This window comes from Primulina tabacum, chromosome 6, assembly GCF_025594145.1.
Source record: "Primulina tabacum isolate GXHZ01 chromosome 6, ASM2559414v2, whole genome shotgun sequence".
NCBI lineage: Eukaryota > Viridiplantae > Streptophyta > Magnoliopsida > Lamiales > Gesneriaceae > Primulina > Primulina tabacum.
Window position 1 is genome coordinate 7608893 of NC_134555.1, and position 12546 is coordinate 7621438.

The 12546-nt window shown below is 32.1% G+C and overlaps 1 protein-coding gene across 1 annotated transcript; it reads right to left on the reverse strand.

The window, feature by feature from the left end:
• Positions 1–6821: 6821 nt before the first annotated feature.
• On the reverse strand, positions 6822–10845 carry LOC142549077 (ubiquitin-conjugating enzyme E2 36). The gene is made up of 8 exons (XM_075657830.1): positions 10678–10845; positions 10500–10527; positions 9875–9961; positions 8927–8985; positions 7834–7875; positions 7678–7751; positions 7354–7451; positions 6822–7088 (listed from the first exon to the last, which is right to left on the reverse strand). Exons 1-8 carry the CDS (start codon positions 10711–10713, stop codon positions 7051–7053), a joined length of 462 nt encoding a protein of 153 aa, XP_075513945.1. The 5' UTR covers positions 10714–10845; the 3' UTR covers positions 6822–7050.
• Positions 10846–12546: the final 1701 nt, after the last annotated feature.

Below are 12546 nucleotides of genomic sequence, written 5' to 3' on the forward strand. Positions count from 1 at the left end.
AAGACAATAAACATGTGTGTGTAGTCTTTGACACATAGACGTTAAACACGTGTTGGCATGAAAGTGATGCCTTTATTCTAGACTAGGAGTTCAGTTAGGCAATATGATAAGTCCTAAGCTGAGTCGGTTTGTACAAATCTTTGTATAAATCAAAGTCTTCTAGTGGAACCTACCCGAGGTGGTAGAAAGGGTGACGTAGGTGCAGTTGAAGTCACCAAACATCCATAAACATATCTTGTGTATTTAACTGCTTAACTTTTGTTTTAAAATTGATTTGATCAGTTCAATATGTTATCGGTTCAGTTTTTACTATAAATAAACTGATATATGCAAGAACTTATTCACCTTATTTCAGTTATTCAGTTTATACAACTTAAAATCTTTAAACTGATTAACTTAACGAAGGATGATTTCGAGTATTTTTTGCTTGGTTTAAAACCAAACTCGATCTAATTCATCAGTGTTTACATTCTTAGAACACGAGCTATTGCAGCTCATTGAGAATATTGTGTTTGAAGCACCTTCAAAGGTGCCCGAACCGATCCATCATATTTTGATGGCTTCTAATCTAGCCGCTTGTGCAAAAGATTCATCGAAATATATTTATTTTTCTTGTTTATATCCTTGTGCTACTAGTCTTGATTTATTTATGATCACAATGTCAATTTCATCAAGTTTATTTCTAAAAGCTCATCTTGTTCCTATAACAGATTGATGTGATGGTTTGGGAACTAAATGACAAACCTTATTCCTAACAAATTGTCCTAATTCTTGTTACATGGCATTTATCCAATTTGAGTCAATTAGAAACTCATCAATTTTCTTGGGTTTATTCTGATTTATAAGTGCAGTATGCAAAAATTCATCAATCATATGTTTCCTAGTTATTAAAAAAGAACAATTATGGATTATCTATGACCAGCTTAGGTGGATTATTCGTATTCTACAGGTAACTTGGTCCAAGAGGATTTGAATTTACCATAGTAGAATTTAGTTTTTGAATATGATCAGTTTGTCTCCCAACGTATTCGGTTTGATTTAGAACTTGATCTTTTATTGGTACACTTGGATCTCGATCAGCTCAAATTGTTGTATTGTTATTTCTTTGCTCATCAGCTTGATGTTCTAAGTTTTTATTTGTTTTTCATTAGCTTGATTTGTAGGAATATCAAGCTCAAGGTATAAGTCAAATGTTTGTCTAATCTGGATCTCATCATCATCATCAGATTGAAGAGTGATGTTTTTCACTCTATTTGACAGATCAAAGTGTATGTTGTGTATATTTGGGATAATTGACGATTCATCAAACACTATTGAATTGATTCTTCAATATATAGAATTCTAGTATTAAAAACATGATATGATTTGCTAACAGATGAGTATCCTAAAAATATTCCAGCATATGATTTGCATCAAAGGTAGTTAAATTATTATTGTTATGAATAAAGCACTTACTCCCAAATACCCTTAAGTATGATATTTCTGGTGTATTTTATTTCATATCTGATAGGGTGTCTTTCCATGCCTTTTGTAGATCATCGATCTATTTCAAGTATAACAAGCAGTGTTGACAACTTCAGCATAAAAGCGATGAGAAATTCTAGAATCTGCTAACATGGTTCGAGTTGCTTCCTTGAGTGTTCTATTACGTCTCTCAGCAACACTGTTCTACTGAGGTGATATAAATTAGAGAACTCATATTTGATTTCATTGTCTTCCAGGTAAGTTCTAAGCAGCATGTTGGTAAACTCAGTTCATCGATAACTTTTTATCCTATCTACCATTAGGATCTTTTCACTGTGAGACGCTTTAACTCTTTATAAATTGTGAGCTTGTGTCATATTTTGATCCTAAAAAAATAAACCATGTGAATCTTGAAAAATCATCAATTATTACAACAGTGTACCTCATTCTTCCTAAGCTCGTTACAGGTATAGGACCAAATAGACTCATTTGAAAAATGTTTCAAACCTCGAGTTGAATCGGTACAACCTTTGTTTTTGAAAATCCACCTGACTTGCTTTCCCATCTGACATGCTGAGCATACCTTACCTTTTGAAAAATCAATCTTTGGCATACCAGTTACCAAGCTGTTCTTATTCGAACTAGAGAGTTTTAAAATTTAGATGATTTAATCTTTTATGCCACAACATAAGTTTTAACAGTTATAAAGCATGTAGGATCAGATGGTTGTTCCACATACTAGTCTATTTTATAAGTATTACTAGCTCTGTGACCTATTAATGCAATTTTAATTTTTGAAGTCTTGACATTACATGTGTGTTTGTGGAATTCTACAGTTTATCCATTATCACATAATTGACTTATGTTGATTAAATTAGCATAAAATTTCAACTAATAAAATATACTTTTTGACAATATCAGCATGGATAATCTTACAATTTACTCACAGTTTTACATTTAGAGTCATCTCCAAACGTGATTCTTGAACCTTGATAGTTAATGATTTCTTATAGGAACTTGACATTTTCTATCATATGTCTTGAGCATCCACTGTCCAGGTACCATATTGACTTGTTCAATAGCTCAATTTGTTGTTCTTGTAATCACAGATTAAAAATGATTTTGTTACTCGCATCTATTTGGGTCTATAAAAAATTAGTACTTTTGAGACCCACACATGAATTATCATGACAGATTTTCTATTGCGTGTCTCCACTAGGTTTGTGCTGAATTATTGTCATTGTTGTGTGGTGTGTGCTTTACAAATCCTTTTTTTAGGCCCTTCCTTTTGATCAGTTAGCATATATCTCTTTTAAACTAATTTGCAATTGTAATAATGGTTATTTCTAACCCTCATAGAATTCTGTCTAAGTGTTGTGTGGTGTGTGATTTACAATTTTTTTAGGACCTTCTTTATGATCAGTTAGCATATATCTCTTTTGAACTAATTTGCAATTGTAATAATGGTTATTTGTAGCCCTCATAGAATTTTGTCTAATATAACTCTTACCAAACCAGCTTGACTTAAAATGATGATCACATACTGATATGCTCATAATAGTTTGCATTTTTGTTGTCATATATCTCATTGTTACTACTTTCAACGTCATTAATTGACACATTTTTGTGTGATTTTATTGTAAGAGGAAGTTTTCTGTTCTTGGGACAAATTTGGACTAAAAATGGTGATTTTATTTCACAATTAAAGTTGCCGATATGATCTTAGTGGAAGACTTGAAGCAGAAAAATTCAGAAGTGATTTTTGGACAAGGCGTGATCACGCCTTGTGACTACTCATCGGCTGCTTAGTGAGAATTAAGGATTTTTCATATCAATGAATATATACAAAATATAGTTTTTTCCCATAAAAACTCAATATTCTAGTAAATATTTCCTAAAATATTTGAGATTTTAGAATGGCAAGATAAGATTTTTGTAACAAACAAAATCTTCACAAATTTTCAATACAACTCACAATCTTCCCACAAACATCACACGTGAAGATGGAAGGGAGGCAGCAAGATTACAAGGTTTTACACAATTGAAAAATATATTTCTCTCATTCTCCCTCTACCTCTTCAACGTGAAGAACAAGAAGAAGACGCAAGAATTTCTCATCTCCTCTCCACACCTTTAGGCTAAGTTTTATTTCTGATTCAAGGGATATTTTTTACTATTTCGATTTATCACGGTGAGGCTTTTTGTGCTTCAATTTAATATTCGTGGTTTGTTCAAGTATTTGTTGATTTATATTTAATTCTATGAAAGATGTATCTCGGTTAATCTGACAATTTAATTCGATATATAATTTTCTATTGTTATCCATGAATTCAGTGATCCGTAATTGTCATGAACGATTGGTACATGAGTATCGATAGATTAGGTGTGTTGTGCTATCATAGCATATTTAATCTAAATAAATCAACGAAACTCGATCTATCAATTGCGGCTATCTCGATTCTTAGATTTTAGGATTAACTGTTTTCAAAAAACGAAAATTCTATTTTTAATTAATATGGAATGCTATCGTGCCCAGTTAGTTCTTGATAAATTTTGACTGGATGCTGGGTTTGGTCAATTAAATTAGGAAAACACAAGGATTTTAGCGAATATCCCTATAATTCTAAGGTTAATTACTTGTAACTACATGAATAAATAATATGTTAGCCGATGAACAGTGACACAATTGAATAGTGAAAATTCCCTCGAACCAGAGTTTGATAATTTAATTCTCGTTTAAATTTATTATTTTTTATTGCTTTCTAATTTTAGTTTTAATATTTTGTTTTTTTCTTATCCAACAAAACCCCTCTGTTATTTATTTTTCCTCAAAAGAAATAATCTCTCGTTCCCTGTGGATTCGACCCTACTTACCATTACACTCATTTTACTTAGATAGTAGGACTTTAAATTTGGTGGCTCAACGACAGCACACCAAATTTTGACATACATTCTTTCTTAGTCTGTTTCTGAGCCACCATGACTTAGAACTCTCAGGTTCTATTTATCCAAGTCTACAACACATTCCATTGTTCTTTTGATATACAAGTTTACTGACTTGAATTTCATGTTCTAAATATTCATTTATTGTGCTTGATCTGACAAAATCTATGTTTTTATATTATTCTTTTTCTAGACACAACTGATTATTTATTTCAAAAAAGTTACATTCATTAAGAATAAAGCATAAGCCTGATTTGTCACCATCTTGCTTTTGACCTTCATGCATTTTTTCAAGTGAAATAGAAGACTTTATCCAAATGTTGACTAAATTAGTCAACCTTTAATTTTCAATCATTATTACGACTGCATTTTATCATTTTCAGTCGTGAGCATACTAACTTTTGTCTTAAGGTTGTCCAGTTAATCGAGCTGTTCAGGGCTCGAGTTGCTAGACTTATTTGTCAAATATGCGTAAGTCTTTTGTAATCCATGCATTCATATCCTAGGATATTTTTCCTCTATATCAATTAGATATTGATTCTTTTTCTTGAACGACGACAAGTAACAAGACCACTAAAATATTTTGATTGCGGAAACAATCTAACTAGACTAGTGATATCATATATATTTAATATAAGTAAATGTTTAAGAATTCGGAGAGATAAGAACAATAAAGCAGACATAAATATAAGTTGCAAGTAAATAAGACACAATACTTATGGATGTTTTGAGAATAACAACTCATACGTCACGCTTTTTTTTATTTAGGAAGGAATCTATCGAAAGACTTTGATTTATATAACTATTATAAAAACCGACTTTAATTAGAACTTATCAGTGCTTAAATAGAAACTCTTAGCGACAACTCAAACAACACTGTAAATAAATATGAACCCTTGGTATTAGATAGATACAACACAACTCTTCAACGCATAGGTAGAGTTGATGAAATAACACAATTTGATCTTTGATGATCTGACAAGAAAAATAATTTTGTGCTAGTGAACATTTTGATATTTGAAAGTGTTTGAAATCTTGTATGTTGCATATTGTAAAAGTTCATATTTGTTTCTTGATTCTTCAATCTTGAATCTGCGTATTTATACGAGCTCATTCACCTCATTACCTCTAAACTTTTTTCCTGTCCCAACAATATTTATACAAAAAGTATGATACTTATTTATTATAATATAATTTTTTACGATTTTCATCAATAAAATATCTTTAAAAAAATATGTATATTCAGTTGAATTTAATAATGATAATTAGACTTAATGCAATTTCATTTAAGGATAGATTTGACTTTTAGTTGGATCATGTACCAATTAAATAATTTACAATAGTTCATGAATAAAATTGTCAATTTACCAATATTTCAGGTATCGATATGATTTTTACTCATTTTAAATATCTTCACCCGTGCTCGCCGATGAAATTATTAATATTAAATTAATCGACTTATAAAATTTATGCTGGAAAAGTAAAGAAGAGAATAATCAAACAAATGGTTATCGAATTTCGTAACAGGCAAATAAAAATCTAAAGTAGAAATGAGTCACTGATTGATGTATAATTTTATTGGTTAACATCATATTTTACTTCTCAAATCAGAATTGGTATGCTAGTGAAAAGAACATAAATATACATAATGATTAAATCGTTTATTGACCATAATCACATATGAGAGCCAAACAAGCCAAGAGAATTTCAAAATGTATCCATGAAAAAGCACCCAAAAAAAATAAAAAGTTTATGGCACAGACACAGCCACAAAACTCCTCAGTTGCCGAAAACTCGGCCAGCACCACCTCCGAGAATCCCACCCCCACGGCCAATTCCTCCGAGGTTTCCACCCCGCCGTTGCAACTGCCACCTCCAAGACCAAAATGATTGTTACGAGATACCACACTCTCATGTGTAGGCAGTTCAGCCGTCAGTCCGCTGGCGAAGAAGTCGATCAGGAGAAGAGAGACTCTAAAAGAAAATCAGCATGACAGATATCCAGAGTTCCTCAAATTTGTTTTCCTTTTCATCTGTTTTGATCTTCATATCGTTATTGTTATATCCAAATTTCTCATACCTCGATGGATATTTTTGTCCTTTATCTTCAAGTGGACATAGTTTCTCAGCGGATGGATCGGTTGCATGGCAGCCAGGATAAGGCCGCGGACACCGAGGATATAATTTGGCGCCTAGGTCGTTGGAGCTTTTGATGATATTCTTATTGGATCAGGTTATTGGTGAAAATGTAAAACCCTTCCCCCTCAACCCACCCAAACCCAAAATATGCCACATTTGTTTTTTTATTTCCTGAATTTCTTTGATTCCACACTTTTCTCGTAATTCGTAAAGCAAATTGTTTGCCAGCTTGCCAACGACGACAAAATAAATAATTTATCACTTCAAACGCGGGCTATAAGCAGACTAATTAATCGAGAAACTTAACAAAATACAGTATCTTATCACATTTTAAAAGATCATTTCAAGCAGTAAACAAGTACAAAACAATGCCAGTTTCTGGAGATGGCAACTTCCAATTCTTTTGAGCATCATCAGATATTTCAAAGTTTTCCACATTCATTCAGAGTCAATTAAAACATACATTTTTTGGTTATTTATGGCAACATCCAAGTTCCATGCACTTCATGCACCACTTGCATACAACCGCGTCCATTCTTTAGCTGCAGGATTTGATAACCCAACAATTTTTTGTTAAATATTGATCATGCTATCAACAGTGTAAATTTCTGCTAAATTTCAAGCTATTTTGCTGTAGGGTCAAATTATTAGTACTAAAATAATTAGACAAATAGAAAATATCCTCTCAATGTATAAGTCACGTAACAGCCAGTTAATAATCCAACGTATATTTCTAGCATCAAATTCAGTATCTTGCATGTACAACAATTATTGCACATGATATTGAAATTGTAATGAAATGCTAACCTGTTTCGACGGCTTCTGCCTCATTTGTTTTCCAATGCTTAGCAATGTTTTCAGAAAGTGGATCATCTGGATTCGGAGCACTCAAAAGTGCTTGAATGCTGTCAGAGACAAGAAGTTAATACAAGAGCTTGTGTTAGTTTTTGGTACAACCAATATAAAAGTGACAACCAAAGTCGTTAAAAGCAGGCTACGTCTAGCCATAAATCAGTACCCGGTTTTATCGACCCAAGTAGAAATTGAACCAAGTGGTTTAAAAACATATGCCAAATATTTTTCTTTTTTTTGGCCACAAATACACAGAAATGAAATCAAGAATTTCGATACCTCAAAAGTACAGTTCTAATCTGAAGTGCTGGACTCCACTTGTCTTTAAGAATATCCAGGCAAATCCTTCCAAGCTGCACAAATGTTCACAAGGAGGTATTCAGTAACAGTTCGCTCCAGTAGAGATCAAAACATCAAAAGACTTGGAAGACGAACCTTATCAATATTTGGGTGGTAAATTTTTGTAAGGAAGCGAACCTGTGCAAAAAATGGGGGAATGAAAGAGTAGGCAGTCATTAAACGTCTCAACAAATCTCCATAAAACTAGCAGCTAATGAGTTTTTTTCCAAAACAACTTCACCAACGTAGCAAATCATCAAAATATTCAGGCCTTTTGCCTTCTGAGACTTCAATGGTTAGCCCAAAAGTTTGGATAATCATCACTTTCAGAAGAGAAGATATTCCATTGATTCTCATTATATACCAGGGAAGAAGTCTTTACATGCAAAAGCAGGAGCAGTTTGCTAGTTAGCATTGCCAAACGTGAAAATGAGGTCAGAGGTTCGAAAAAGAACACGGCTTCTCTTTCTTATTCTTTTTCCTTCGTTCAAAAAAAGTGGCAAGAACTTAAGTTGAGACATTTTTTTAGCAGAATATTTGACTCTAGTTGTTCAATCAAAGAGGCGGCTCTTTTAAGTCCCAGGAGCTTCCTCTATGCTCGTTTAATTCATAATTACTTATATAAGGATCGATGCCGCCTGTTTTCATTTCGTGGAAGTCCCCGGCAGAGGAAAGGGCTGTAGGAGACTTCATTACGGAAGTGCTTGCTTGGATCAAGGATTATAGAGTTTACATAATTAAGTAGCAATTAGATGCATGAAAAGTTTACAATTCATGATACTACACTTAAATGAATCCCAGCAACTATATTTTTATGGTGATTATAGAGTTTACATACATGAGACTACGTATAGTTGCTGAGTTTAAAATTAACTTTAAAATATAGTTGCTGGGATTCCTTTTTGTAAACGAACATTTTACTTAGATGCCGAGTTTACATAATATCCAAATGAATGCCAGATTATAGAGAAGCAATTACCAGGTAAGTAAATAATTAAGTAGCAACTAAATGCATGAAAAGAAAGATCCATGATACCAGTAAACTCCACATAGAGAACAAAACAATGATCCATGCTACTAAATCTAAATGAGAGGAAAAAAAACATCAATAAATTATCTCCAACGGCTTTATTTTACATAAGATGATGAATTAATCACAATCTAACTAAATGATGCCATTTTATATTACCTTGGGAGCAGCCATTGGGTATTCTTCCGGTAGAAACAATTCCAGCTTAAAAACACCACCTGTACAGAGAAAATAAAATCACTAACAAGACAGAAAGCAGATAAAATCATTAGCCGCCTAGGAAGTCCCAAATTCAGAGTGCTTGAACAGGTACACATTTTAAGTAACAGTTCAAGGCTTCAAGCACAAGAGATAAGAACACAAAATCGATCTTATGCCTCAAAACAAACGAATGAAGCGTTTGATACAAAAGAATACATTTAATACTGGTCGATAGCATAGACTTAACAAACAAATGAAACTGGTTTCCATTCAACCACAATTGGCAATTTCTGGTCATTGTCAACATCGTTTCAGAATGAATACATGTACATCAATACAAAACCACTCATGAATTCAGAATTCTACAATGAGAACATAGAGAATGACCTCTATATATTTTCCAATACACACAAAAAACAAAAAGTATACTTGCATGTTCAAAAAACATGACAAGCACCACATAAAGTCAAGGATCAGCATCATTTGAGTACCAACTCTCAACGTTCGCTAGTAACATCAAGAACAGAAATTGCATTCCGAGCAAACAACACAGAAAGGCCAATGCCTCAAAAGACAAAGTCGAAGAAAGAAGACAGACAGCTCTAAAAAAGGTACGACCTGAAACTTCATAAGAATAACAAGAACTGGATAAAACTACGAGCAAAGAAGTAATTGAAGACCTCAATAAGAACTAAAAATGGTGAAACATAAAACGTGCATGTTTATATTATTCAATCCTTGATTGAAATGAATCTAACATGACCAGAACAAAATTATAAACAATACGAAAAATCAAAATGGGACACTGTAGTGTCCAGACTGAGACCACAGAAGGAGCATACAAGAATATATGACTCTGGCAGGCATATCCATTCACATAACATAAGATGCAACTTCCAATATTACCTTCATAAGGAGACTGTGTTGGACCAAGAATCATCACATTGAAATACCGCATATTGTCTTCTGATGGAGATGCACTTATTCCTGGTGCTGCAACACGTAATCAAATAATAACCCAAATCCCTCAGATTTATCACATAAAACCCAAATGAATATAAATATCACACATCCTACTAGCCAAACAACTATTATTAAAAATATCAGGATAAAATTATTCGCTTGCACACAAAATCTAATGGTGCATATGACATATCATATTAGTACATTCTCCACAAGATTCACTGGAAAATTTATAATTATTTGGACATACACAAAAGACAAATATATCTACCCGAATCAAACATAGATAAACAAACGAAAAAAAAATGGCAAATGGAGCTAGGAAAGTGAAGATATAACAGTCTTAATGTGATCGTCTTACGCCAAAATGGCAGAAACCTGCATAAAACTTAAGCCAACAAATCCCAAGCAACTCAAATATAAATTACAAAAAACAAAATAAAAGAATAAATATAAAAAACATATATATTTCTTCCCATCTTCTAATTTAAGCTCAAATAGTGAATTTGAAACTGAAACCCAACACCTTCGCTTCAATGCATGCATGCGTTGAAATTCAAAGATTTACCAGGTTCGCTCAGTAGACGCTGGGTCTCCTATCAGATAATAAAGAAATTATGATCAACAAAGATTATCCCAATCAAATAAATCAAAATCAAGAAACTGAAACCCAATTTGTTCGAAAATCGAGGGTCTGTAGTAAAATTGACAGAGGGATCGAGATTGCTATCTGAAGATCAATATACCTTAATGATCCTTCGGGGCAGATTGCTGTTCGCCATAGGATTGAATTTGCAATGGTTTTTCTTTTTCAAGGGTTTGAGTTCGGAGACTTTACGCTAACAGAATAGCTTTTCTTCTTTGTCTCTCTTTCTAAAAATAATGGTCAAACTCAAGGGTTTGATTAGGATGGTAAATTTGTACTTTCATTTACAAATTATTTAAAAACTGTTTTTTTTTTAAAAAAAACATATCTCAATATATATTATAAATAATTCATAAATATTTTTTCAACAAATTATTCATTTAATTTTACAAATAATTCTAGAAATGCATATAATAAAATGATAAAGGGTAAATTATATTATATATTACAAATTTTATTTTATATTTTCTTTACTTAGTGATAGTTATTTATGAAAATTCGTTTACATATAAGAAATTAGCTAGTATCATGTTATCTTGTTTTATAAGATCGTTAACATTATTGTTTATTGTAATTTGTTCAAGTGTGAACTTTTTTGAATTAAGTGGAAGTGGAAGTCATTGTCATGTATTATTGTTACGTAATGGTTTTGTATTAGCTTTATGTCATGTCATATAATGGATGAATAGTATATTCACTGTAATAGAATATTATGTCATGTTTAATAGTGTAAGGTCTAGTTCTATTTAAAGGGACACATTCTTGTATTTGACACGAAAAATTTTATGCAATAAAAGTTTTATATTCTCTTTCAAAGTTTGGCTCTCTCTCGAAGCATTGTCTATCTTTCATCTTCAAAAATCATAATCATGCAAGTATTTTATGATTTATGAATTTGATTATATCTTCAATCCTCCTATCGATTATATCATGCCTCAAGAAGTAAATTATTTGAAAAAATTAAAAAAAAAATAAAATCTACAAAAGATCATATTTCCTTTGCTGAGAATCAACTCAAAAATCCAGATATCAACCCAATCTTTAAAAGTTGGTTTGTCATAACAAGGTTAAAGCAATCTTTAAAAGCTTTTGAAAAACAACGCTCAATCATCGCTGCATAAGTGGTATCAGAGCGTCATTTATCGAAGAAATTCGTCTAAGTTAAAGAGATCATATTCTCTTGTCCAAAAGGAAAGAAGGTGGCTCTACCCGCGAGCAATCCTTAAGTCAGGTATCCATAAAACCTGTAAAGCCTGAAGGGTAAGGTAGAAATAAATCCTTGACAGTATCTACTCGAATTCCTAATGGACAAGATAATAAGATCCTTTACTAAGAAGAGATCTTCTAGTAGTGGTACTACCAAAAATAAAAATTATTATATTTCTGAAAATTTTGAAAAAAAATATTCAAGACTGAAAAGTACCAGCATCTTCAAATACGAAGATTTATAGATCTGATAGTTTTAATTTTAGATCTGATTATATCATAAAAACTATAGAAGAAACAATTCCTATAAAAGGAGGATATGATTCATTTAGTTTGTTATCACAAAAGCTTGTTAATGTTCACAAGCAATCATATAAATTTATACATTTAGGAATGAACCAAGTATGTTTAAAGTCTCTTACAAGATTAGGTTTCAATACATCATCCTTAACAATCGTCAGAGATCAAATGCATAATAAATTTGAAGATTCCTTATTATGAATAATAGAATCTTCATTATGTGAAGGTGATCCGATTTTGAATCCGGTGATCCGATTTTGAATACTAGAAATTTAATTTTGCAAGTACCGGTGATCCGATTTTGAATCCGAGCACAGTTCTGAAATCCTCTTGTCAAGGGCTACACAAGGATGTAAGTTTCATCGATTTCTAACATGATTTGAAATTCATGTATTAGAGGACTTATGATTTGATATATATTATGTGTTCTGAGAATACTAGACTTCGTAGAATCGAAGTCAGA

What these genes read in the sequence shown, in the direction of transcription:
- LOC142549077 (XM_075657830.1), bottom strand. Translation starts at nt 10,713, where the DNA reads ATGGCGAACAGCAATCTGCCCCGAAGGATCATTAAG. An exon ending in GCGTCTACTGAGCGAACCTG is followed by an intron (nt 9,962 to 10,499) that starts GTAAATCTTTGA and finishes TACGTGTTGCAG; the next exon opens with CACCAGGAATAAGTGCATCT. An exon ending in ACCACCCAAATATTGATAAG is followed by an intron (nt 7,752 to 7,833) that starts GTTCGTCTTCCA and finishes ACATTTGTGCAG; the next exon opens with CTTGGAAGGATTTGCCTGGA.